The sequence below is a fragment of the Aotus nancymaae genome, unplaced genomic scaffold (assembly GCF_030222135.1).
Source record: "Aotus nancymaae isolate 86718 unplaced genomic scaffold, 86718_ANA_hifiasm-v0.15.2.pri h1tg000064l_1, whole genome shotgun sequence".
In the NCBI taxonomy this organism is placed as follows: Eukaryota; Metazoa; Chordata; class Mammalia; order Primates; family Aotidae; genus Aotus; species Aotus nancymaae.
This window is the reverse complement of record NW_026988479.1, coordinates 24223400-24247108: the sequence shown is the minus strand read 5'-3', so window position 1 is coordinate 24247108 and position 23709 is coordinate 24223400. Positions and strand designations below refer to the sequence as shown.

The window sequence follows — 23709 nt, the reverse complement described above, 5'->3', positions numbered from 1 at the left end:
TGCAGCATTTTCAGATTGTTTCTCTTGGGCTCCCCAAAGATCAGGTATCATGAGGACGTTGAGAAAATATTAATCGCCTTCTCTCTTCCCTTTTCCATCAGGTAGAACTGTGTTTCCCAAAGTGTGGAATTCAGACAATTAGTGAAAATGTGAGATGTGTTTAGATGTTACACAAACCAACATATTTGGAGAGTTATGAATTTATGTGAATTTGTATTAAAAACATATAACCAGGCCAGGTGTGGTGGTTCACGCCTGTAATCCCAGCACTCTGGGTGGATGAGGTGGAAGGTTATTTGAGGTGAGGAGTTCGAGACCAGTTTCGGCAACGTAGTGAGACCCTCCCCCATCTCTACAAAAAATTAAAAATAAAAATTAGCTGAACATGGTGGCACATGCCTGTAGTCCCATCTATTCAGGAGGCTGAGGTGGGAAAATTGCTTGAGTCCAGGAGTTTGCGGTTTCAGTGAACTATGATCACACCATTGCACTCCAGCCTGGGCAACACAGCAAGTTCCTGTCTCTTAAAAAAAAAAACAACCAAAAACCAAACAAGCTAACCCAAGCAAAAAGACCCACATAAACAGTCCTACAAACCTGCAGTTTTCACTGGCATTAAAACGGAAACATCAGATACATGTCATTTGAAAGAAAAATATCAAGTAAATAGTATTAAGAAAATAAATAATTTTACAAAATAATGAAGGTGATGCTTGAATGACTCAAATCTGGGAAGCTCCGGATGGTTCTCCTGAGAAGGAAATGCTTCTGGCTATGGACATAGATGTCAGGCAGTTTTAAGCCTTGTGTATCTGCACATTTAGGTCTAATTTTCCCTTAGGCTGACCATAGATGGTGACTTCTTGCCTTTGGTTTCTCTTGTCTGTGTCTCTGGACCAATCATATTGGACGAGGGCAAGTGCAGAGGTGAAAGGCTTGTGGATGGTGCGGGGAGGCTGATCCTCTTCTGCACAGCCCCTGCACTGTATTCATTTTCAGTCTTGTTACGGGGCTTTGGAGTGGCTTGGTGCCACCCATAGCTGAGTATGTAGGCAGGTGTTTATCACTGTGCAGTCAAGATTTTTAGCAACTCAAAGTCTGATGCGGAACAATACATTTAAAACTGAATTCCACATGGAACTGGCATAATTCTGTGAGGTTAATTGCTATTAATTTCAGTAGTGCTTTTGCCCCCTTGAATTTTGCTAACAGTGCTGAATAACGGCCTTGTACTCCACGTCTGGCCCTGTGGCCAGCTACAGCTGCTGCTACCTTCCACAGCTGGCGCCCATGTCGGTGAACTGGGTGCCTGGGGAGGGTGAGGGCTGCAGGCACAGGACAGCTGGCTTCTTGTTCTGATCTGCCCAAATGCTCAGTCAGCCTTTATCATGGCTGCGAATTACAACTATTGTATTATTGGCTTTAAGCTCTAACCTTCTGTGGTTTCTGTGGCCTCCCAAGTCATGATCTGCTTTACTGATGCAAGGTTGATCTCTAGTGTCCAAAGGGGTTGCATATGTGGGGAAAGGCCCCCTTCTAGAATTTCAGTCTGACTCAAAATGTTATGTCTGTCCATGAAAGGAAGGTGAGTGAGAGCAGCGCTTCTTTCACTTCACCATGCGTGTGAATCACCTGGGGATCTTATGAAAATACAGATGCTGATTGGGCAGGTCAGGTGGGGCCTGAGGTTCTGCATTTCGCACAAGTTCCTGGGTGATGCTGATGTTCCTAGTTAGGAACGACACTTTGAGTGGCAAGGCCTGGAACAATTCTTCCTACACCCAACATGTTGACAAATACAGTGCAAGCCAAGCACCCTCCTCAAAGCCAGGATGCATGAGCAGTGTCCTTCTAGACTCTGTGCATGGCTGGCCCCTGCCTTCCCTCCCACCTCTTCTAATCTCACTCTCCCCTGCGTTCTCTTCACTGCATCCTCATTGGTATTTTTTGTTCCTCCAATAAGCCAAGCTCTTGCTCACCCCAGGGCCTTTGCATCCACTGTTCTCTCTGCCAAGAAGGCTGCCAACCCCACTTTCCCCAGGTACTTGGTTTTCATCCTTCGATTAGCATACAAAGTGAGTTCCTTTCTCACAGTACCTATTCGTTGTCTCTGTAGCAGTTATCTTCATGTGCCATCTCTTTTTCTGTTGCCTTATTTATAATTCGTTTCTCCTTTAGACCAGAGTCCATGAGGAAAGCCCATACCTGCCTTCCACACTGGCATATCCTCCGTGCTCCTGCCTAGTAGGAGACGCTTGCTCATGAATATTTGTTGGCCACATGTATAGGCGTGGAGCAAAGATGCATTCTTGAGTATCTTTTTGCACATTTGCGCCACCTGTCTGGAGGGGCTGTGTTGGGGCTGAAAGTTAGCATTGGTTTTTATTGAAGAATCATAGAATGTGAGCTCAGAAAAGGAGCTACTTTTAATTCTAAGCCATATATCATCTTCAGAGATGTTGAAATGTGAACACAGTGTGCATCTTTGAAGCAGATAAAATACAGTAAGTCTAGCATGTCTTAAACAGAGGTCATGTCAAATTCATTTATAAAATATTGGATTAAACAAAGGTATTGTGGTAGGACTTCTCAGGACTTTTGGCAATGTGCATCATGAGTCTACAAGAGAAGGGACGTGATGTGCTCTTTCACAGCACAGTGCCTGTGGCAGAGGAGCTGTAATTCCCTCACCTGGAGGCCACTCGTTTTCTGCCCGACTCTCTTCTTTGTTGGTAGAGGGCCTGCCTTCCCCTGTTGAGGCTGAAAATGCCAAACACCCAATTTCCCAGCCTTCATTACAGCAGGAGCATGGACATATTCCTAGTTCTGGCCAGGTGGATCCGAGCAGAAGTCTACTGAGGACTTTGGAAAAGTTTTTCTGACTACAATAGACATGCAATAGACTTTCTTGTTTTTTGATGTGATTGTGTGGGGATGTGATGCCTGGAGCACAGCAGCCTCTTGTAAACATAGGGGACATGCTGGCTGAGGACAAGAGCTAACATGCTAAGGATGGTGAGGTACAGAGATGCAAACAACCTGGGCTCTGGACTCCATTTCTGAGCGGCTGAATGTACTAACTCTGCACCTTGGACTTCTGGTTGTGCAAGACAACATGTGATCTCACCGTCGAAGCCACTTGTAATAAGATGCTCTCTTTCCCTGCAGCTGGAGGGATCTTGCTTAATAAGAGTGATAATACGGTCTCTCTGAGTCAGACAGGCTGGAAATAACTCCTGGCTCTACCAGTGGTAATTATGGTTTTCTTCAAAGCTATTTACTCATTTGGGAGATGGAGATATTAATAATGACTACTTCTTGGGTTGTTACAGAAGCTTAAATGAGATAACGGGTGTGAAGTGCTCACATAGAACTTGGAACATTGCTGGTGCTTAGCAATAAGGAACTATTATTATTATTAATTTTGATCACAGAGCATCTTTGTTGTTGAAACATCCTCTACCATCTTGAGGGATCCTGCATTCTACAGAAAACAATCTGAGTCATGGAGTCATGTTTATTCTTACCAAACTTTTTTTTTTTTGAGACAGAGTTTCGCTCTTGTTACCCAGGCTGGAGTGCAATGGCGCCATCTTGTCTCACTGCAACCTCCGCCTCCCGGGTTCAGGCAATTCTCCTGCCTCAGCCTCCTGAGTAGCTGGGATTACAGGGATTCACCACCATGCCCAGCTAATTTTTTATATTTTTAGTAGAGACGGGGTTTCACCATGTTGACCAGGATGGTCTCGATCTCTTGACCTTGTAATCCACCCGCCTCGGCCTCCCAAAGTGCTGGGATTATTGGCTTGAGCCACCGCGCCCGGCCCCCAAACTTTTTTTTTTTTTCAGGAGAAACTGAGGTCAAAGGAGTGGCTGCTGTTTCAGTGCTTTTATTTTGAAAAATGTGCAGGGTTCAGCCTTTTCCCATGTCAGTCATTTCCACTCCCACACAAGAAACAACAGAAGGACACAGGTTTGGGGTTGAAATGATGTGCTTTTATGGGAAACAAAAATATCCAACAACAATAACAAAATCCCTTCAATCTCGCCAAGTTCTTAACCACTGACAATGAGGCAGCTTCAGTGTTTGCGTCTTGCTGGGGACGTTTCTAAAGGGTCAGGAGAGTGAAAAGACACTGGCCAAAAAGAGAAGTTGCAGGGAGGGCTGACGTCCTAAATGAGAGCACAGCCAACTTCCCTCTGGCCCTCACCCTATCACCCCTTCCACTTAGAATCTCCTCCCAATCTACAAAGATCCTTCTGCTGAATTTTCCTCAGATGCAATCTCTTCCAAAAGGCTTTCCTTGGTCTGCTCTAACTGCATATGACTTTTCAGTAACATCACGTACACTTTCTCATTCCTTCTCTGATCACTTTCTGCCTTACGTCCGTTATGTTTGGGTACAGCCTTACAATACCCACTGTTAGTAGGCATGCCCCTGAGACCCAGTCCCAGGTAGACTCTCCCCGGTGCTCCCCTCCCCCTCCCCCATTCAGTGCTCAGTATTCAGCAGGTGCTCAACATCAGAGGTGCTCAGTGAGGGTTTGTTCAGTTTAAGTCAGTTCTACATTTGCCATGTCACGTCACCAGCCTCTTGAGAGTCATTATTGTCATTTTCAATTCTTCATCCTTCCTCCATGACCTCAAGATGGTCCAACTCAAGGCATCTCCAAGAAGGAACAGCTCCCACCAAACATCGCCCACTCAAGGTGCAAGGTTTGGAGAGGAGAAGAGAGGTTCAGCCTTCTCCCCTGTTCAGTGAGGTGAGCAGGCAGGAAAGGAAGCCACCGGGGAAATCCTGGATGGCCATGAGTGCTGTTGGCCAACACTTCATTTTGAAATCTCATAAGCAGCCACTCTTCCAAAAGTTTCCCCGTGAAATATGGCTAACTTTTCAGCACAAGCTGAGGACTGGTGGAGGTATGGTATGGTTGTCCTGCCAGCCCACAGACCAGAAGCATAGACCAAGAACCTTTCTTTGGGACATGGCCTATTTTCTCTCTGAAGGGTAGTGAGATTTGTCTGTCTGGTTGTTCGGTTGGAGCTCTGGTGGGAACGTTAGCCCTGCGGTGTTGAGTTGTCAGGCACGTAGATTGTGATAAGGCTAAAGAATACAGGCTGCCATCATGGGCCTCTCCTTGAAAGTGGGAAGGGTCAGGAGGTGCTGGGAGCAGTGAGGGAGAGAGGAGGATCCCAAGAAAGCCTGCAGCTCTGATTCTAATAGGTGCCCTGATCTATCTCCCACTTCTGCTCCCTCTCCTTTCCTCTGGTTCTCCAAGTCCAGGTCAGGCAAAGGGGCCAGTTGGAAGTGGTAGAGGGAAGGGAAGGGCCTTTTTCTTTTCCTACCATGAATCCTAGATTTGGACAAGGGAGAGGCTACAATCCAGGGCAGAAGGAGGAGGGTTGAGGAGCCGAGGAGAGGCCTAGGCCCTGTCCACTTCTGTTGACTGGTATAATGACCAGATTTGAGGCTCACACTTTTAACTGCACTGCCCCCAGAGAGCACTGAGCTCCTAATTGGGGGTATTGAGAAAGTTCTTCGTGGGTGCTTAAAGGCGCTCATTGATTTGGGGAGATTGCTGCAGATCTTCCCGTGGGAGGGCCCCTCTGGGGCCAATAAAGTGTGGAAACCACGAGGTTAGCATGAGCCCTAGAAGTTTAAGAAAGGGGCCACAAAGCAAAGAGAAGAGAGACTTCTTCAGGCACCTTCTTTAGGAAAGAGAGTTGGACCTTGGGGCACTCAAGTTAGGACAGATGTTTCAGTATAAAAAGGATCCCCAATAAAAGGACAGAGTCCCCTCAAATCCCTTCCCAGATCCCACAGCACTTAGAAAAGAGAAAGTAAAGAGCATAAAAATATCTCGATGATGTGGGCTTGCCTGACAGCACAGAAAAGCAAGTCTCATGGCAGGCAGTGTGTCCCATTACACAAGAGAGGATTATACCGAGCTTCAGTAGAGAGATTTTACATATATCTTTATATAAATGCATATATATTTATAGAGCCTCTGCCTAGAACAGCCGGGCTTGCTTCTTCAGTTCATTCCTCTTCCAGAGGGCCAGCCGGTCAAACTCAGAGATGGTCATGCCAAAGACTTGGTAGAACTCTTCCTGGGACAGATGGCGCTGAAGGAGGTGGGGCGGGCGAGGGTGGGGGACAGAGAGAGAGAGCAGCATGAGGATGGAAGATGCGGGGGCAGGCGGAGGCAGCAGTGGGCGCTGCATGTTCCTTCCCACCTTGTGCCTTGCACGGTGTCTGAGCCAGGGGCATGTGTGATGAATACTTGTTGAATGGGTGAATATGGGAATGAACGCTTCCCCAGGGAGGACTCTGGAGCTGATCTGGCTGAAGAGGCCTCCCCTCCGCATGACTCAAGTGGGACTTCTGCTTCCACTACACACCCCTTGGTGCCCCTTCTTGACCCCTCCCCTTTATGCATGCCTGCTTCATGCATTTGTATCTGGAAGTGTGTGCGGCTTCATGCTATCCCACTCCCCTTTGAAAGAAAAAGGAGGCATGTCCAAGCTTTTAGGGGATATTTCCTCTTACTTATGTTTTAACAAATGATCTGGAAAGCTGTTCATCAGGCAAGTCAATGAAAAAAATTACTGCTCATAATTTTTGAAACACCAAAATATCCTTTTATCTTTTTGTGATATGAAAACAAATATACTTTATAATCAAGCCCTTGTCTGCATTCCATAGTAGATTTCCCCTCTTTTTGGCCTCCTTTCCTTCCTCCCTTCTAAGCAGCTTTAAATGTGTGATTCATTGTCAAGAGCTTTTAGTTAGAAATATACAGCAGTTAAAATGTGGCAAACTGTTAACAATTGGTGTATTCAGTGAAGGGTAGATGGATGTTCATTTTACTATTCTTGCAACTTTCCTGGAGGGCATAATATTTTTCAAAATGAAATGTAAAATTAAGTTTAAAAAGAGAAATATATGCATATACACTGCCTGCAAACTTAATGGATTCACCTGAGCTGGCTTGTTGGTAGCAATTACGTGAGCTAACTGGGTACTGAAGGAGATTCATTGAAAATTATGTATGTGACCACACAATAATTAGCCAGTTCTCTGGCTTATTGTCACTGTGAATTTCTTTTTTTCTTGAGACAGAGTTTTGCTTTGTCACCTAGGCTGGAGTGTAGTGGCACAATCTCAGCTCACTGCAACCTCCGCCTCCTGGGTTCACCCGATTCTCCTGCCTCAGTCTCCCAAGTAGCTGGGACTACAGGCCTGCACCACCATGCTGGGCTAATTTTTTGTATTTTAGTAAAGACGGGGTTTCACCATATTGCCCAGGCTGGTCTTGAACTCCTGAGCTCAGGCATTCTGCCCTCGTCAGCCTCTCAAAGTGCTGGGATTACAGGCATGAGCCACTGGGCCTGGCAATGTGAACTAACATTTTCACCATACCTTCAGAATTTCAAGCAAAGGTAATATTGATAATTTTTGGTCAATAATTTTTGAAGTAGTAGAGCTGGGACCAATGTCTAGGCAAAATGCATTACATTCTCACTGCCCCTCTTAGCCCTGTTAAAAAAATTCATAAGTAAGTCTTTCTATTATGAAAAAATGCCAAAACTACACAAAAGAGAGAAAATAGGACAAAGCCCATGTCCATTATCCAGATCCAGTAATCGTGAGGTTTTCCACATTTGCTTCATTTATCTATTTTATTTGCTGAAATATTTTAAAGCAAAGCCTAGACATTGGGTCAGTTTATTCCTATGCACTTCAGAATGTATCTCAAAACACACTGGACGTTTTCTCACATTGTGGTTACACAACGCCATGAACTAACCCAAGAAAATTTAACAAGAATTCCTCAGAATTCCCCGATACCTGTCCATTACAAAGTTCCTGTCTTGAAAATGTCTTTTCGCAGTTGGTATGTCTGAACTAGAACCCAGGCAATGCCCACACATCACATTTGCTTGTTAGACCCGTAAGACCCCGCCTCTTTCTCTGTACCATTGACTTGTCCATGTTTGTGCTACTCAAGTGAGTGATGAAAGACATCTTGGATAGGAGAGATCCCATCTCTGCTCCTTCCATGGTAAAGACTGAGGGAAACTGCACTTTGGAATAATTTGTTATTGTTGTTGGAGAGTGATAGTCAGTATTGATTTTCTAGTGGAGTTTCTCCACCATGTTCAAAAGTCTTTGTTATGCGGCTTGATATAAAGGAATAGTAGACTCAACCTCAAATGTGTTCACAGTAGGACACATTGGAAGGAGACCAGGGCTTATCTTCTCTAGGGGTGAGCTGGGGCCTCCTTTCTCCCTCCAGTTCTCAAGGCCCCTAATGTTACTACTGTCCATCTGACATTTGCCACAGAAAGGTGTTAAAGCAGGAAGGTTAAGAGTGCATCTCTTAGAGCCAGGGAGATATGGCCATGTGACCATGGACAAGTTACCTGACTCCTCCTGAACTTCAGTTTCCTTTTCTGGAAAATAGGAGCATCCTAGTGTCTGCATCATGAATGATGAGCAGATCATGGGTGAATGAGCAGATACAGGTCCTGTGCTCAGCACTCAGGGGCACACAGAAAAGCACTCAGTCTGGTCACTCTCATGATCATGGTGATCTTTTCATGCACCTCTTACATCGTGTGATCTGCTCCGAGTTTCCTTTGACTTCATCTTCTCCTCCTCATCTTTTTTGTGTGCATATGATCCTAGACACACTCACCTTCTGCTATGGTCAAACACAACAAGCTCACTCCTGCATCAGGGTCTCAACATTGGCTGTTCCCTCTGCCCAGAAAGTTCTTCCTTCTTATAAAAGCATGCACAACTCCCTCAACTGCTTCGAGTCTTCGCTTAAATGTCATGCATCTGATGAGACCAACTCCGATGATGCTATTTAAAACTGCAAATCCCCTTCTCTTCTCTCCTTTTACTCTTTTCCTTAGCACTTATTACCTTCTAACACATGGTGCCATTTCTTTTTTTCTTTGTGTCAGCAATATTGCACAACTAAAAGAGACACATCTTGTGTCTCCTCACACAAGAATGTAAGTTCCAAGAGGGCAGGGGTCTCCTGTTTTGTTCATTGATATATTGCAAGCACCTCAAACAGTACCTGCATGCTTCTGGGGGCATAGGAGGAGAGCTAGATTTGCTTCCTGCCCTCAGGGGTCCACAGTCTCAGGATTGTACATAAAATTAATGCTTGTAATGGGGGAAGAGAGGGGAGGCAGCACTGTGTAGATAAGCAAGTCTCAAGTTAAGCTCCCTCGGTTCAAACTGATTCTGTCATCACTAAGTGATCAGATTTAGCCACATGACAGCCTTGATGAACTTCTATTTTCTCCTCTGTAAGGTGAGGATGATTCAATAAATATTTGTTGGATGAATGAATATCTATTCTCTGAGCTCCTTGAGGACAGGGTCACGGTTTTCCTTCTTCAGTCTCCTCCTGGAACTAGTGCAGGAGGCCGGGGCCGTGTCTTTAGCCCATGTACCTCAGCCCAGGCTATATTTTAAACATTGCTGGGCACTTTAAAAACGTTCTGATGCCTGAGCTCTTTCTCTTTCCTAAAATTGTGATTGAATTGATCTGGGGTGGGGCCTCTCTATGTTATTTTTACAAAGCTATGCGGGTGATTCTGATGTCGGATAATTCTGATGTCGGGTGATTCTGAAGAATGTTTCCATCCCTGAAAACCGGCTTCACTGAGCTGCCCTGGGAGCTGTCCCCTTCAGCACTGGTGGTCACTCTCATTTGGAGACAGTGAAAGGAGGAAGCCTTTGTTAAAATGTGAGTAGAATCACCTGCTTCTCGGGGTGCTAACCCAGCGTGCTAGAGCTAGAAGGACTCGCAAAGCTTCCTGGCTCACGCGCATTCCCTTCTTTCTGCCCCAACCCTCTACCCTGGGCCAATTCCATGCCATCAAGTCAAGGGAAGCTCATATGCTCTTCCCGAGGAGTGCTGAGCCTCCTCTTTCAGAAGCCTGCACTCAATCCCACAAACGTTTCCTGACACTTCTCCCAGCCCAGACCCTGTGGGAGAACAGACAATGTTTGCCCCTAAGAAACTCAGGGTCAGGCAGAGGAAATGGATACATCTATGATCTGATACACAGGAGAGTGAGAGGTGCTTGATGTACTTTGGATAGAAGGCTGGAGGAGGCCAGAGGACAAGGGGAGTGACCCCTCCTGGAGGAGGGTTGGAGGAGGTTTTGGGGCACAGAGATTACTAGTGTGGGGCACTGAGAAGCAAGGATGCTGGTGAGATGGGAAGGACATTGATATGGTTTGGCTGTGTCCCCACCCAAATCTCACCTTGAATTGTAATAATCCCCACCTGTGAGGGATGGGGCCAGGTGGAGATAGTGAGTCTTGGGGGCATATACTGTTCTCCTGGTAGTGATAAGTCTCATGAGATCTGATGGTTTTCTAAAGGGCAGTTCCCCTGCACATGCTCTCTTGCCTGCTGCCATGTAAGATGTGACTTTACTCCTCCTTCGCCTTCCACCATGATTATGAGGCCTCCCCAGTCATGTGGAACAACGAGACCATAAAACCTTTTTTTCTTTATAAATTACCCAGCTTCAGGTATCTATTAGCTGCATGAGAACAGACTAATACAGACATTCTAGGGAGAGGGAGAGGCAGGGAGAGGCACCAGGCTGTAAGGATCAGAGTGTGCTCCAGCACCAGAGGAGGCCAGGGACTGGAACTCCACAGCAGGTGGTCTGGACTGCTCGAACGCCTGGCACCATGTTCAGACCCACCTCTGCACCTTTGTTTATGCTGTTCTCCTCTCTGTCTCCATTAATCCCAAACTCTACTTGTCTTCTAAGTCCATCTACACCCTTCCTTTTCCTGCAAACCTGTGTTGACCACCTCAGGCCTTAGTGGTCTTCCCTAGATGACAGTAATCTAATGTTCATTGGGCACTTCATACTCAGTACATTGCCAGATTCTGTGCTAAGGGATTTATGGGTATTGGCTCACTCACCTCTGTTGGCAGCATGAGAAAAGCACACCAATCCATCACCCTCACTTTACAGAAAAGAAAACCAAGTTTCAGTGAGGTTGTCACTTGGCTAAAGCTGCCCACCTAGTGATGGCAGAATCAGAGTTTGAACCCTGGGAGTTTGACTTGAGACTTATTTATGCTTTTGTTCCTTCTACATAATGCTGCCTTGCCCTGTCTGCCATCACAAACACTAGTTTTCTGCACAATCCTGAGACTGAGGGCCCCTTGTGGGCAGGGAGCAAATATAGTTCTCCTGCAATTCTGCAGAAGCATCAGCCCTAGTTGAGGAGTTACTGTCTCTGTGCACCACAGACGCTAGCTGAATTGAAGAGGAGGCAGCAAAGAACAGCATGGGGCAGTTTTTTGGGGAATAGCAAGGGGCAATTTTGGGGAACAGCATGGGGAAGTTTTGGGCTGAGGAAACTGGCTCAAGTTCCTGCTTTTTCAAAAAGCTGTGTGATCTTAAAGCCACTCATTTCACTCAGCCTTCTTGAGCTGGGTTAGACCAAGCAATTTCTGAAATTTCTTCCAACCCAAGAGCTCCGGCTCAGTTTTCTAGACTCTTACCTCTAAACGGGTTCGGTCTACATCCTTGGGCAGTCGGTTTCTTCCTCTTGTAGTCACCAGCAGCAGTTCATAAGGGTAGATCTAAGGAGAAAGGGGGGTGGTCTCCAGCTTGGGTGAGGGTGGTGGGCTTGTTCCTTTCAGGTATGTTTTGTGTCTGGTCTCTCTGTTCTATCCAGAAAGGGCCAGAAATTAAGTCTAGAGGAAGGGCTGGATCTGTCCTCCTTGGGGTTGCCCAGAAGCCTTAAGAGACCTTCTCTCAAAAGGTAAGGCTCCACAGAGTCCCCTAATACTGCTAGGAATAGGCTTGGAGGTATTTGCCATGCGCCCATGGAATAATATAGGCACATGACCTCCCAAATGTAAGTGTCTAATATTTGGTGACTGGCAAGCCACCAGAGTGTCTCTGAAGCCCAGGGAGGGTATGTGATTTCAGTAGGCAAGAGACCTAGGGCAGGATTCAGGGAAGGTGAGCCAAGGAGGGACGGGAAATCTTGGTCTTGAAAGGACCCTTGGGGTTATCTATCTACGTTCCCTTCCCTGCATAGACAGTGCCGTCATCTTCCTGCTGATCCCCAGTATACTGGCTCCAAGAATCCTGGAGACCCCCAGGGTCTATGCATATCCTTTACCTTGTACTCTGCAGAGAGAAAAAGAGACACATACAGAATGGAACCCATCAGTCTTTGCTTTGCATCACTACATGGGCCTCTGCCCTACTCTCTCAGGGGTTCTGGCCTCCATTGTCTCCTCCTCTTCACCACCAGAGACCCTGTCCTTGCTGAATTCACCCTGAAGGATAATCAAGGCTGGTGTGAGCACAGTGGAAGGCTGAAGATAGGGATTGGGCTGATCTTGAAATGCTTCTAAGGAAAAAACAGCCTTTGAGATATTTAGAATAGAGATTAGAAGAATCTGCAATCTGAAACACATGGGCAAGATCCTCTGTCTTCTGTGGGGAATCCTCCGAGGTTCTGATGTGGGCCCCTTCTGCCAGAGCTTCTTTGTAGGAGCTGGTCGAGGTCAGTATGAAAGTATCACTGGCAGACAGCACGAAGCTCATGGAATTCTTACTGGGAACAGTGTGCATTTGGCTCTGAGTGCTTCCCTTCACCAGGGTTGGCAGGCAACCCTTGCTCCACAGTCCAGGGAGAGGAGAGCAGCACTGTGTGATGGCTCTGGGAACCCAGATGGGACAGGTGGCCTGGAGATCACCCAAGGCCAGGACTTGAGAGGATGAGGGAAAAGCAGGGGAAAAGGGAGGGAGTACGAAGTGAAAGGGAGTAAGAACTCGGGGTTGGACACAGCCCAGCGTGGGGACAGAATCTGTAACCATCATTTGCTGAGGATCAAACAGCAGTTTTGAGTGGTATGTCTGAAGCCCCTCCCCTGCAGACCCCCTGCAGGCCTGCACTCACCTCGCATGCCCCAGTTGACCGCGTTCATGCTGTCGTAGTGGAAGAGGTCTGCGCTGGGCGTCTACAGAAGAGACAGAGCCAGGGCTGGCCTGAGTTAAGCTCACCTCTGCCTTCCTGAAGCACTCACCTATCTCCAGAAAATGGACTGGCGCTTGTGAGACCTAAGGCCCTCTCAGCAGCCTCCATCTCAAGTTGGGGAAACTTAACTTGCTGCTATATCCCTGTGCTTTGTCCCGGCATACAGTGGATACTCAATATATATCCATTTACTTGGTGAATTTCACTTCATGCTTTCTTTCATTGTTTAAATATCCCTTTTTCTAGATTTGCCCTGACAACCCTGTTGGAAATTGCAAGTTGCTCCTTCCATGACTCTCAGCCCTCATCCTGCTCATCATCTTTCTTTTTCCATAGCACCACGCTCAGGGAGCTCAGAAAATTTACAGGCCATGTTAGAGGCCAGTGGGGCATAGCAGTTGGGGGTGGGCTGTGGGGCCAGCTGACCTGGGCTTGAATCCTGGCTCTATCACTTCTTGTGAAAGAGTGAGGGTAAGTCACCTCACTTCTATGTGCTTCTATTTCTGCATAACAAAGTAGGGTAAATGATAGTAACTACCTCTTTGGGTTGTGAAGGCAAAATGAATTAGTGCTTGCAAAGTGTTTAGCTCAGTCCCTGGCACAGAGTTATCACCCAATAAGTACTAATTGTTCCCAAGCCTCTTTTCACTAAAGGGTCACCAGGGAGGGAAGCAAGTCATTGCCATGCATTTATTTCGGTTAACCCATCACTAACCCCAGGACCTTTGCCCAGGTCTGATATTGGATTTATTAGCATTTTGGGGACAATGTCCCCCTCACCCCGCAGCACAGCTTCTTACCCTGTGCAGCCCATTTCTTCTGTAGGCAGGCAGGGAGGCAGATTTGGAGATGAGAGGATCTGAAAAGAAGGAGCCAGAGCAATTACCAGGAGCCTGAAGCCATGGGTCCCTCTCCCCAAGGTCATCTGGCCACCAATGGCCAATATTGCTCCCAACCTTGTAGGAAGGGGTGGAGGCCAGAGGCCACCAACTTCTCCTGATGCTCTCCAGATTTGCAACTTGACTGTCTCAGGGGGCACTTTAGCAGAATTCTAGGTATTCGTCCAAGGCACCCACTCACACACTCTTCTATCCTCGACCTGCACACCTCTATCTTCCTGTGATAGACCCCTGTGTCCTGGCCACAGGCTGGCTCTAAACAAAGGCTCTGGAATTGAAGTCAAGCTCAGAATCCAGGTCGGAAGGCTCCCAGGTGGGTGGAAGAGGTGTGTGCACTTTCTTTCTCTCCGGGACCACCTGTTGGGATGTCAGTCCTAGTTCTAGAACCCCACATGGAGACCCACAGTCTGACAAATACAATGGGGTGGACTATTAGAGGTCAGGAGTATGCTGGGACATTGACACTGTATGGTCATTAGAGCTGTGGAGAACTGCAGCTGACACAGTTCTGTTCCTCATGGGACATGATGGGCTGAAGGTAGGGCAGACAGAACTTACCACTGTCAGCCAGGTAGTGTGACCGAGGAGCTGCAGGAGAGAAAAGCTGAAGGTCATTGCTCACGAAGACAGATGAACATGGTGGAGACAGTTCATGGGGACAAAGAGATATGGCTTCCATACCCAGTCCCCCTGGCTGGCTGGGAAAAGAGGCCTCCATCAGCCCCTCCTTCCTCACTGGTCAGTTTTCAGCTGTTGCACTTGCACCCCATCTCCCTCCCCTGCCCAGCTACTAGTCTGGCAGCTGGCACGAGGCAGGTGCTCTGTGATTTTTGTTGCACAGGTGTGGTTGAAGAGGGTCGAATTTCAAACAGCACTGCACAGAGCCCAGAGGCAGGGTCTGAAAACACTAGCCCTCAGTGGTCAGGCAGGGAAACAGGCTCGGCAGTTCATCTTGACTCTGCCATTAGTAGTTATTTAATCTCAGACAATTTAGTTAATCGAGGTCGGTTTTCTCATCTGTAAAATGGGGAGTGCTAGTGTCTCCTTTATAGGATTATTGTGAAGAATATGTGACACAACACAGTAAGATACTTAGCATAGTGCCTGACACATCTATAACACTCCATAAAACCGCCCTTGTCATTATTGCCACCAACACGATCATCTTCAATCTAACTGAGAGTCAAGGTGTAGCAGGGGAAAGAGGGAAGAGCTCGTGGCCTTGGGGCTATTCCAACTTGGGTCTGATCCTGGCTCAGTCACTTACTGGCTTTTGACATGGAGCAAGTGACTTAACCTCAGTTCTCTCATCAATAAAGTGGGTGATGATAATCCCTCTACCTTGCAGCTCTACCGGGAGTGTTAACGTACCTACAAATGCCTGGCACACAGAAGTATAATAAATGATGCATTTTATTAGCCATCAAGTATTGATCTGAGATGAGATTTCCTGGCAGGACTGCATCCCACAGTAGTAAGAAAAGGAGGAGGCGGATAGAGTATGTGTGTATGTGTATGTGTCCAGGAATAGGGAGGAACTTGCAATGAGACTTTCGAGAAGTGTTTGAATAAAGCCCCTGCTTGTATTACTTTAAGTCTTGGTAGGCTCACTACCTCAGGAGGCCATCCCTTGCATCTTTGAGCCATTCTGATGATTATAAGACATTTTTCTTTACAGTGAATCTGATTGTAAGTCAGAGCTTCAGATGCCCCAAAGAAATGGGAGTGACTACTCAGGGCAGAGCATGGTCTTACATGGTGCCCCATACAGCCCCTTCCCAAATCTGTATTCTAGACCTCGATGAAGCTCCCAGAATGGGGAATGTAGGGTTTGGGGGTAACCTTTGTGGCCAGTCTCTTCTGATTCTTTCATTAGCCCAGGGGATTGAGACTGGGCTGGCTATGTTCCAAAAGAACCTAATTTATAAAAACAGGCAGGGAAGCTGATTAAGCAAGCTCCATTACTGATAAGTTGAGTAATCTTGGGCAAGTCACTAAAGGGTTCTGTGCCCTCACTCCCCATCTGTATATGTAGGGTGATAAGGGCACCCCTTCCCCCCAGGGCTGCTGTGAGGAAGAAGAGAGGAGGCATGGGCTGTGCCTGAGGGGAGCCTGGCTCAGCGTGAACAGCTGACACTGGTAGTCAGGGGTGTCCCCGCCCCACTGGGCTTCCAGAGCAGCGCTTACAGCCATTGAGGGACATCTCATAGCCAGATGTGTGCAGGGCCTCCCGGCTGCTGGTGGAGCTCCGGGGAGGGGTCCAGGGGTCTGCATAGGAGCTCGACCGGGCCTTCATCTCTTCCTTCAGAATCAGCCGGCCAATTCCACTCTGGAGCTGAGGGTGGGGGAAGAGCAAGATGAAGTTAGAAGGAAAACAAAGGACCCTGAGATGGAACGGGCTTGGCAAGGCTGAGGCGCGCATCCTCTACAGCAGCCTGCTGTCACGTTTGCCTTCCCAGCATCTCTCCCTCCTTGTGGCACCCATATTTCCCATTGGAACCTCATCTGGTCTTCCACAAGTTGTCCTGTGGTCTGGATGGGGGTCTGGTGGTGGGCACAAAAGAGCAGTCCTGGCCAGTGACAGGATCCCATTGTCCCGACACAGTGATTGATTCAACAATGGGCAGATAGCCATCTCTTTCTCTTTAACTGAGGTGAAAATTACATGACTTCAAATTAACCATTTTAAAGGAAACGATTCAGCGGCATTTAGTATATTCATGATGTTGTGCAACCACCACCTCTCTCTTGTTTGGAAACACCATCGTTACCCCCAAAGGAGATCTTATGCCCATGAAGCAGTCACTCCCCATTCCACTCTCCCCCACCCTGGTAACCACCAAGCTATGTTCTGTTTCTCTGGATTTGCCTATTCTGCACATTTCATGGAAATGTAATCACATAATACGTGACCTTGTGTCTGACCTCTTTTATGAAGCATAACGTTTTCAAGGTTCATCCACATTGTGACACGTATCATTACTTCATTTCTTTTTATGGCTGAATAATATCCCACTGTATGGACATACCATATTTTGTTTATCTCTTCATGAGCTGGTAGACATTTGTATTGTTTCCATATTTTAGCCGTTGTGAATAGTGCTGCCACGAATATGGGTGTATATGTATTTGTTTAAGTCCTGTTTTCAATCCTTCTGGGTATATATCTAGGAGTGCAATTGCTGGATCATATGGCAATTTATGTTTAACTTTTGAGGAACCACGAAATTGTTTTCCACAGGGGCTGGAACAAGGGTTTCACCAGCCATGAACAAGGGTCGCAAGCATCTGCTTGCTATTATGTGAAAATAGCTTGCCTGAGCATGAAGCCAGTGCAGAGGCAAGCCCCACAAGAGAAGAGACGAATTTCCTATGGCTGTTTTTGAGCAGTTGGATCTAGTCATACTTTAAGCTAATTCTACCATTTGATTTTTCAGTTATGCAAAAAGCTATGCATTTCTTTTTTCTGTCATAGCGGGCTTGAATTTGTTTGTTGTCACTTGCAAATGTGATCCTCAGTGATGTAAACATCTTATTCAGTGGTGTAGCCTACTCACCTTGTGCATGCTGCGGTCAAAATCATCCTCCTCTCCAGATGAGAACCTTCTGGCTCGGGGCACTGTCAAAAGACAGATAAGACCAGCTCCAGTATGTGCGCCCCACTCAGCCTGGCTTAAGGCATTTTTTTTTTGAAAAAGAAAAGCCACTTTTCATTGTTTTTAATCTTATTTTTCAGTGGAAACAGTCTCGTCTAAGCTAACTTCCGTATCAGCTGAAAGTGGTCTCTGCTGCCTTTGTGGCCTCTGAACACTCATCTCCCGTGGGGACGGATCAGTGCCCACTTGGTTATAGTTGTATTTGTGTCTTACCTCCTTTTCTAAATGAAGACTTCTTCGAGTGTAACAGGAGAGTCATCCTTTCATTAAATTTTTAAATTTGTGACACAAGGGCTCACTCTGTCACCCAGGCTAGAGTGTAGTGGTGTGATCATGGCTCATTGCAGCCTCAAGCCCCTGGGCTCAAGGGATCCTCCTGCCTCAGCCTCCCATGTTGCTGGGACTACAGGAGTACACCATTATGCCCAAAGAATTAAAAAAATTTTTTTGTAGAGACAAAGTCTAGCTATGTTATCTAGGCTGGTCTCAATTTCCCAGGCTCAAGTGATCTTCCCACCTTGGTCTCCCAAAGTGCTCGGATTATGGGCATGAGCCACTGTACCCCACCCCAAAGAGTCATCTCTGAGCTTCCATGAAGCTTTGCTCAGAATGGACATTCAATTAGTAAAGATGGTGAATCAGAGTGGATCTTGATGAAACTATCCCCCCATACTTGAGAGGAACAGCTTGGGTTGCCTGATTGGGTAAGGTGGGATCTGAGGACCACTAAGACCCCTTACCAGGGTGCCTACAGGAGCTTTCCATCTCCCCACATACTCTCTTTCTCCATCTTCCAAACCATTTTTTACCCTACAGCCAAAGTGGTCTCTCAAAAGTACAAATGTGATCATGCCACTCACTGCTTAGGATAAAAACAAAATCCTTACCTCAGTCCACAAAACCCCAGGGGACCTCCTCCCTCACCTCTACTGCTTCTCTTCCTCTCTGAGTTCAAGGTTTAAGTGGACGGCCTTTCCTTTCCTCCGATGGAAGCCTCCCTCACATCTTGGATCTTTGCAGAGGTATTTCAACACTCTCTGCTGTGTTACGTCCTTGCCACCCTCCCACTGGCAGCTGAGTGGCTGCATGTGAGAAGCTTTTGTCATCTTCAGGCTGGACAGCAGGCCCCTGCCATCAGCTCTCCTACCTTCTGTGCATCACCTCCGTCTCATGGCTGGGACCCACGTCTTCTCCACAAGGGCAGGGACCTGGTCTGCTTTGCTCCCCAGTGTATTGTGAGGGTCCATAGCCAGCGTTTAATACATATTTGTTGAATGAATAAACACCCTCAGTTACAAACCCTCTAAGCACTCTGATTCAGAATGATTGTATAAAGGAATGGGCAACTGTTCTGAACACCTGTGTCCTTGGTGTAGGTGATAGGGTCCTGGCCCCAGGCTCCTATGGGGGTGCTACCTTTGGGGGACCCATGGTAGGTCCAGTACTCAGACTCCGAAGCATAGTAGGGGTCTGGCGAGTAGGCGGGACTGTACTTGGAAGCCTGGCTGATGTCTTCACTTGTTTTGCTCTTGGTTGCTGTAGACAAATCACCTGCAAAGGACCCAAGGAGAGTACTTCAGGAAGGCAGAATGTCCTTGCTGGGACTGTGTACCCTTTTCTTATTCATACCAGGCTCCAGAGCAGGGGAGTGAGGCCACTTCAAGGTCAGGGCTCTCTGTTAGGATGGGACATGGAGCATCAGAGCTGGAAAAGCACTGGGGCCAAACCCTCATTTTGTATTTAGTAATCGGAGCACTAGAGAGGGGAAGGGGCTTGCTGAAGACCACACAGCACGTGAGCACCAGAACTGGATCAGACCCAGGGCTCTCTCTCCAGCACATTCCATGGATTCCCAGGTTTGTTCGAGTGACCTTTAAGGGCGTGGCTCTTCAAACAAGACTCGACAGGCTCCAGGTGAGCCCCAGCCCTTACCTTCCTAGCCCTTTAGAAGCCTGCCTTGTTATGAATTTGAACTCCATAATTTCTCACAACCTGAGATGCCACATTCTGTTCAGGGACTATATGGCCTGAAGGAGGGAGTGCTAGACAGGGACTCAGCAAAGCTGGGTTCTGGTCCCAGCTCTGCCTCTTTACTCAGTTGTAACACTGGGCAGTTCCTAACATCTCTGCCTCACTTTCCTCATCTGCAACAGTCAGAATTGGTCTGCTGGCTCAGGTGCCATCCAGCTTTAAGCTTCTACCTGAAGTAAGCCCAGGACAGGGGTGACCAGCAAGACCCACTGTGGTCACAACTACTTACAGAGCAGTGACTTCTAGTGGCCCAAACGTGGGTGACAGGCTGGTAGGGCAGAGAGAGAGGGGCTGGGGAAGTGTGTGTGGCTGCACGACCATTTCCCATGGTCAGCTACAGGAAGCTTTAGGGACAAGCTCTATGCTCTGTGGAGCCAGAGTGGCAGTGGGTGGTGGGATCAGCTTCAGCTAGCCCAGACTATACAACCCCCACAACAGCACTTGCTTCCAAAGCTTCCAAATTCTTCTCTTTGACTGGGGTCCTGGGAAGCGCCTCCTGGCTGACTGCATTTAGCTTTTTCCTCTGCCCTCTTTTCCAAGCCCAACCCACCTCCACCCCAGACTCCTCTTGAATCTGCTTTAGTGCCACCCCTCAGGGCCCACCTGGAAAATCCCATGAAGTCTTGAGAAGCTTGTGATCTGGGGGCCTCTTCTAGGTAGAAAGCCAAACTACTTTTGTCAGGTTTGTGCCTTTCTATGGCTACTCAGGGGACATGGTGTGTCCTTCACGGGCTGGTGTACATGTGCACATGCTCACAGACTCACCTTGGACTCCCTGCTCAGCCCCCTCTGGAACCAAGGCTGTCTGTCTAAACTGTAGAATCTTAGGCACCCAGAGCCACTGTTTAAACTTGTACTGCCCCCTCCACCAGCGAATTAGTTCAGAACCTGGTGCAGGACTGCTTCCCTCATCTCCAAGCTCCACTGATCCTGGGCTTCCCTTGGTTATCCAGCTAGACCCTTAAGCAAGTGAGGGTGCACAGGGTGGCAGCTGCTCCTCTGCAGCTTCAATGGAAGGGATGTGCTTGTTCAATCAAGGCTTAGTAAGTGCTTTGCACAAAAATGAACAAGTGGTGTTAGTGATGAATGACTTGGTGGTTCTCACAATAAGTGCAGGTAGGAATCATGCACAAAGCCAGTTATAGTGCAGATTCTTAGTCCACATTCTCAATATTTATAATTAAGGGAGTCTGGGGCAAGGAAGGGGCCAGGAAATTCACCTTTTAAATGTCTCTCAGGTGCAGATGGTCCATAGACCATTTTTTGAGAAACACTCAATCAATGAATGAACGAAAGAAGAAAGTGGCCCTCTGCTCCTTACTCCTTACTCATCTACATCTCTGCAAGTCTCCATCCACTCTCAGGAGACTGTGACTGAGAACAACTTAGAGCAGGGGTTCCCAAGCTGGGCTAAGCATCAGAATCACTTGGAGAAACTGTTACAAATACAAAATTCGAATTCGGTAAGTCTGGGGTGGGGCCCAGGAATCTGTATGCATTCCGTGTTATTCTAATGAATATTTTGAATATTAACACCTTGGAGTGTGACTTTCCTGGGGTATGTGCATTTTACAAAGATTTTACCAGTCATGGAACTTAGGATGCCAGACAGCAGGTAAGGGAGAGATTGAAAAGGTGGTGGGAAAGAATGGAGGGGACATGAGTCCTTTGTTCTTTTGAAATGACACCAAACTCCTCCTAAATGTCACCTTGTGTAATGGGGTAGTCAACAAGAAAGACCAAGATGCAGCCCTGTGTTTTGTGGCTCCCGGTGGCCTGTGCAGGGCCATCTGCATAGATGGTTACCCTCCCCCTCTCCTTGTGTGGCCAAGCCCTATCTGCCTGTGATCATACCATGCCGTTTGTAGATCGGGGGTTTCCGGTAGATGTTACTGTCTCCAGCTGCCAGACAGACCAGGAAGGGACAGTGGGGAGGGGAGAGAGAGAGAGATAGGAGAAAAGGAGACAGTACTTGGTCAGTTGATCTCAGAAGAGAGAGATGGGCAACAACTTTTTCCAAGGGGCCACTATCTTTCCCCTGGTGACTTCCTCTTCCAAAGTTGAACTTCCAACCTCATCTCAACAGGTTCCAAGTAAGGTGCGGGGAGAGGAATGGATGGATCCAAGTGGTGCTGAGGAAGGGACCTGGGGCTTGAAGGGTGAGCATGCAGCCACAGGGGTGTGTGTGCTCAGCAGAACCCCATGCAGGAAGGTGTCCACTGCCTCCACCCTCATTCCATGTGAAAATCCCGAGGATGCTGCAGCCGAATTTCAGCTTGCCCCCCTCCCCCTCCCTCAAAGACAGACAGGATGGGATCCATCTAGGGCAGTTGAGGAAGGTGTAGATGAAACAGCAGCATGAGCTCTTGAGGGGAAAGTGAGTGGGGAGTGAAAAACTGAGCTTGGTGTCAGGAGACTGAGGTCCAGGACTGGCTCTGCTGTGACTCAGAGGGAGACCTTGTCCAAACCACACCTCGTCGGTCATCTAGCCCCCGTCTTCCTCTCAGTTCCTATCGTGACCTGCATCACATGACATTATAGTGCTGTTTCCTCTGCCTGGGATGTCTTTCCTTGGCTTCTTCACAAGCTGGCTCCTTCTCATCTTTCAGCTTTAATGTTACCTCCTCCAAGAAGCTGCTCCTGACTGCCCCATCTAGCCTGGCCTCTCTCAGACCTGTCATCTCTCAGGATGGCCTGTTTCATTTATTTTTATGGCACCTATCATTACCTGAAATTATCCTCTATGTATTTGTTTACTCATTTATTATCTCTTTCCCTATATTAGTACATAAATACCAAATATCACCAAGGCAGGATCTGGGCTGGGTTGAGCACAGCTGCAAGCTCTGGGCCCAGAACAGTGCTTGATGGTACAGAAGGAATAACAGAGGCTTGGGAGGCCAAGTAACTGGCCCACAGTCACGAGTTTATAAGCAGCTGCATCAGATTCCATCCCAAGAGCTTTGAAGCTAAAGCCTGTGGCCTTCACCGCTGTGTGCTCCTCCTGTGCACCTCACAGCCCTCAGACATTCAAGGCATCTCACTCGAGCTCCCACCTCTTTTCTCCCCTAGACTGCTTCTTTGAGGTCCTAATGGAGATTGGTTCTGTCAAGTGGATGAACTGAAGCCTGTGGGTGTGTTGGGGCTGGAGGACAGAGTTGGTGCAGGTGGTTGGTTAGGGAGGGTCCCTCAGGAACCAGCTTCTTGGTGCCTGTGTGGCATGGAGTGGGCGACTCAGGCACCTGTCCCCATGGAGCATGCATCCATCCCAGGAATCCGGGCTGGCAGTGCCTACCTGGGATGTGAAAGTGCTTGGGAGCCTGGTAAGAGGTTGGAGTGGAGGACCTCACATCTAATTGGCTATGGTATGGAGAGCTCCGGCCACTCTCGGGCCCTGGAGCACGCAGGCAGTGGTCCCCAGAGAAAACAGAGGCATAGAGAAAACAAGCATTAACGCAGTGGCAGTTAAGGAAGCGGTGAGGTGATGACAGCAGGGATGGGGATGGGCTGGGGTGTCCCAGCGTGCTCAGGCTCCGGGGCGGAAGCAGCGTGTGCTCTCATGCACCACGTCGGCAGAAACAAGCTTGACCTTGCTTCCTGGCTTGATCCCAATGTCAGGTTTGGTGAGGTGTAAAGATCAACTCTATCCAGCTCCAGGAAGACATCTTAGTTTGTCCCTCTTAGCCATCCCCGAACCTCCCCGTTCCAGACCCTCCCTTAATTGCTCTTTTCCTCCATCCAAGTGCTGGCTTCACCCCCAACCTCAGGTGAGTGTGGATGGCCTGACTGGATTGGCCCTCAGGTGAAGGCCAGTCCATACCCGCATTTCGGGTCTCTTGGTTCTGCCCTCTGGATGGTGCAGGGCATGAGGATGGCGGAGTATTCTTCCAGCCAGGGCCACAGGGCCACCTGCCAGCCCCCTCTCCTGGAAGCTCACCACCCACCTTCCTGCTGCTTCTCAGTACCACACCCTCCTCCATCTCTCTGCCATCTCAGGGACTCAGAGAGGCCCAGCTGGTCACCTGGGGGGGCATAGATCTCTAGAGGGCTACACTGTGACAGAGA

The 23709-nt window shown here is 47.9% G+C and overlaps 1 protein-coding gene across 3 annotated transcripts in view; it reads right to left on the bottom strand.

Moving 5' to 3' along the window:
• Positions 1–3874: 3874 nt before the first annotated feature.
• The window catches only part of ABLIM3 (actin binding LIM protein family member 3), a 119239-nt gene continuing 99404 nt past the window's right edge, over positions 3875–23709 (bottom strand). For 2 of the 3 annotated variants that reach the window (XR_010338785.1, XR_010338786.1), the window contains 10 exons: positions 22940–23038; positions 21499–21546; positions 19030–19164; positions 17515–17576; positions 16145–16292; positions 14516–14545; positions 13859–13917; positions 12981–13041; positions 11566–12202; positions 5952–6127 (listed from right to left, as the gene is read on the bottom strand). Coding sequence is in view for 1 of the 3 variants with exons in the window: in XM_012454416.3 (XP_012309839.1) it covers positions 6014–6127; positions 11566–11646; positions 12195–12202; positions 12981–13041; positions 13859–13917; positions 14516–14545; positions 16145–16292; positions 17515–17576; positions 19030–19164; positions 21499–21546; positions 22940–23038 (845 nt within the window). In the remaining 2 variants the exon portion in view is untranslated. Of the gene's footprint in view, positions 6128–11565; positions 12203–12980; positions 13042–13858; positions 13918–14515; positions 14546–16144; positions 16293–17514; positions 17577–19029; positions 19165–21498; positions 21547–22939; positions 23039–23709 lie in introns of all 3 variants that reach the window. The other variant, XM_012454416.3, reaches the window with a different exon arrangement.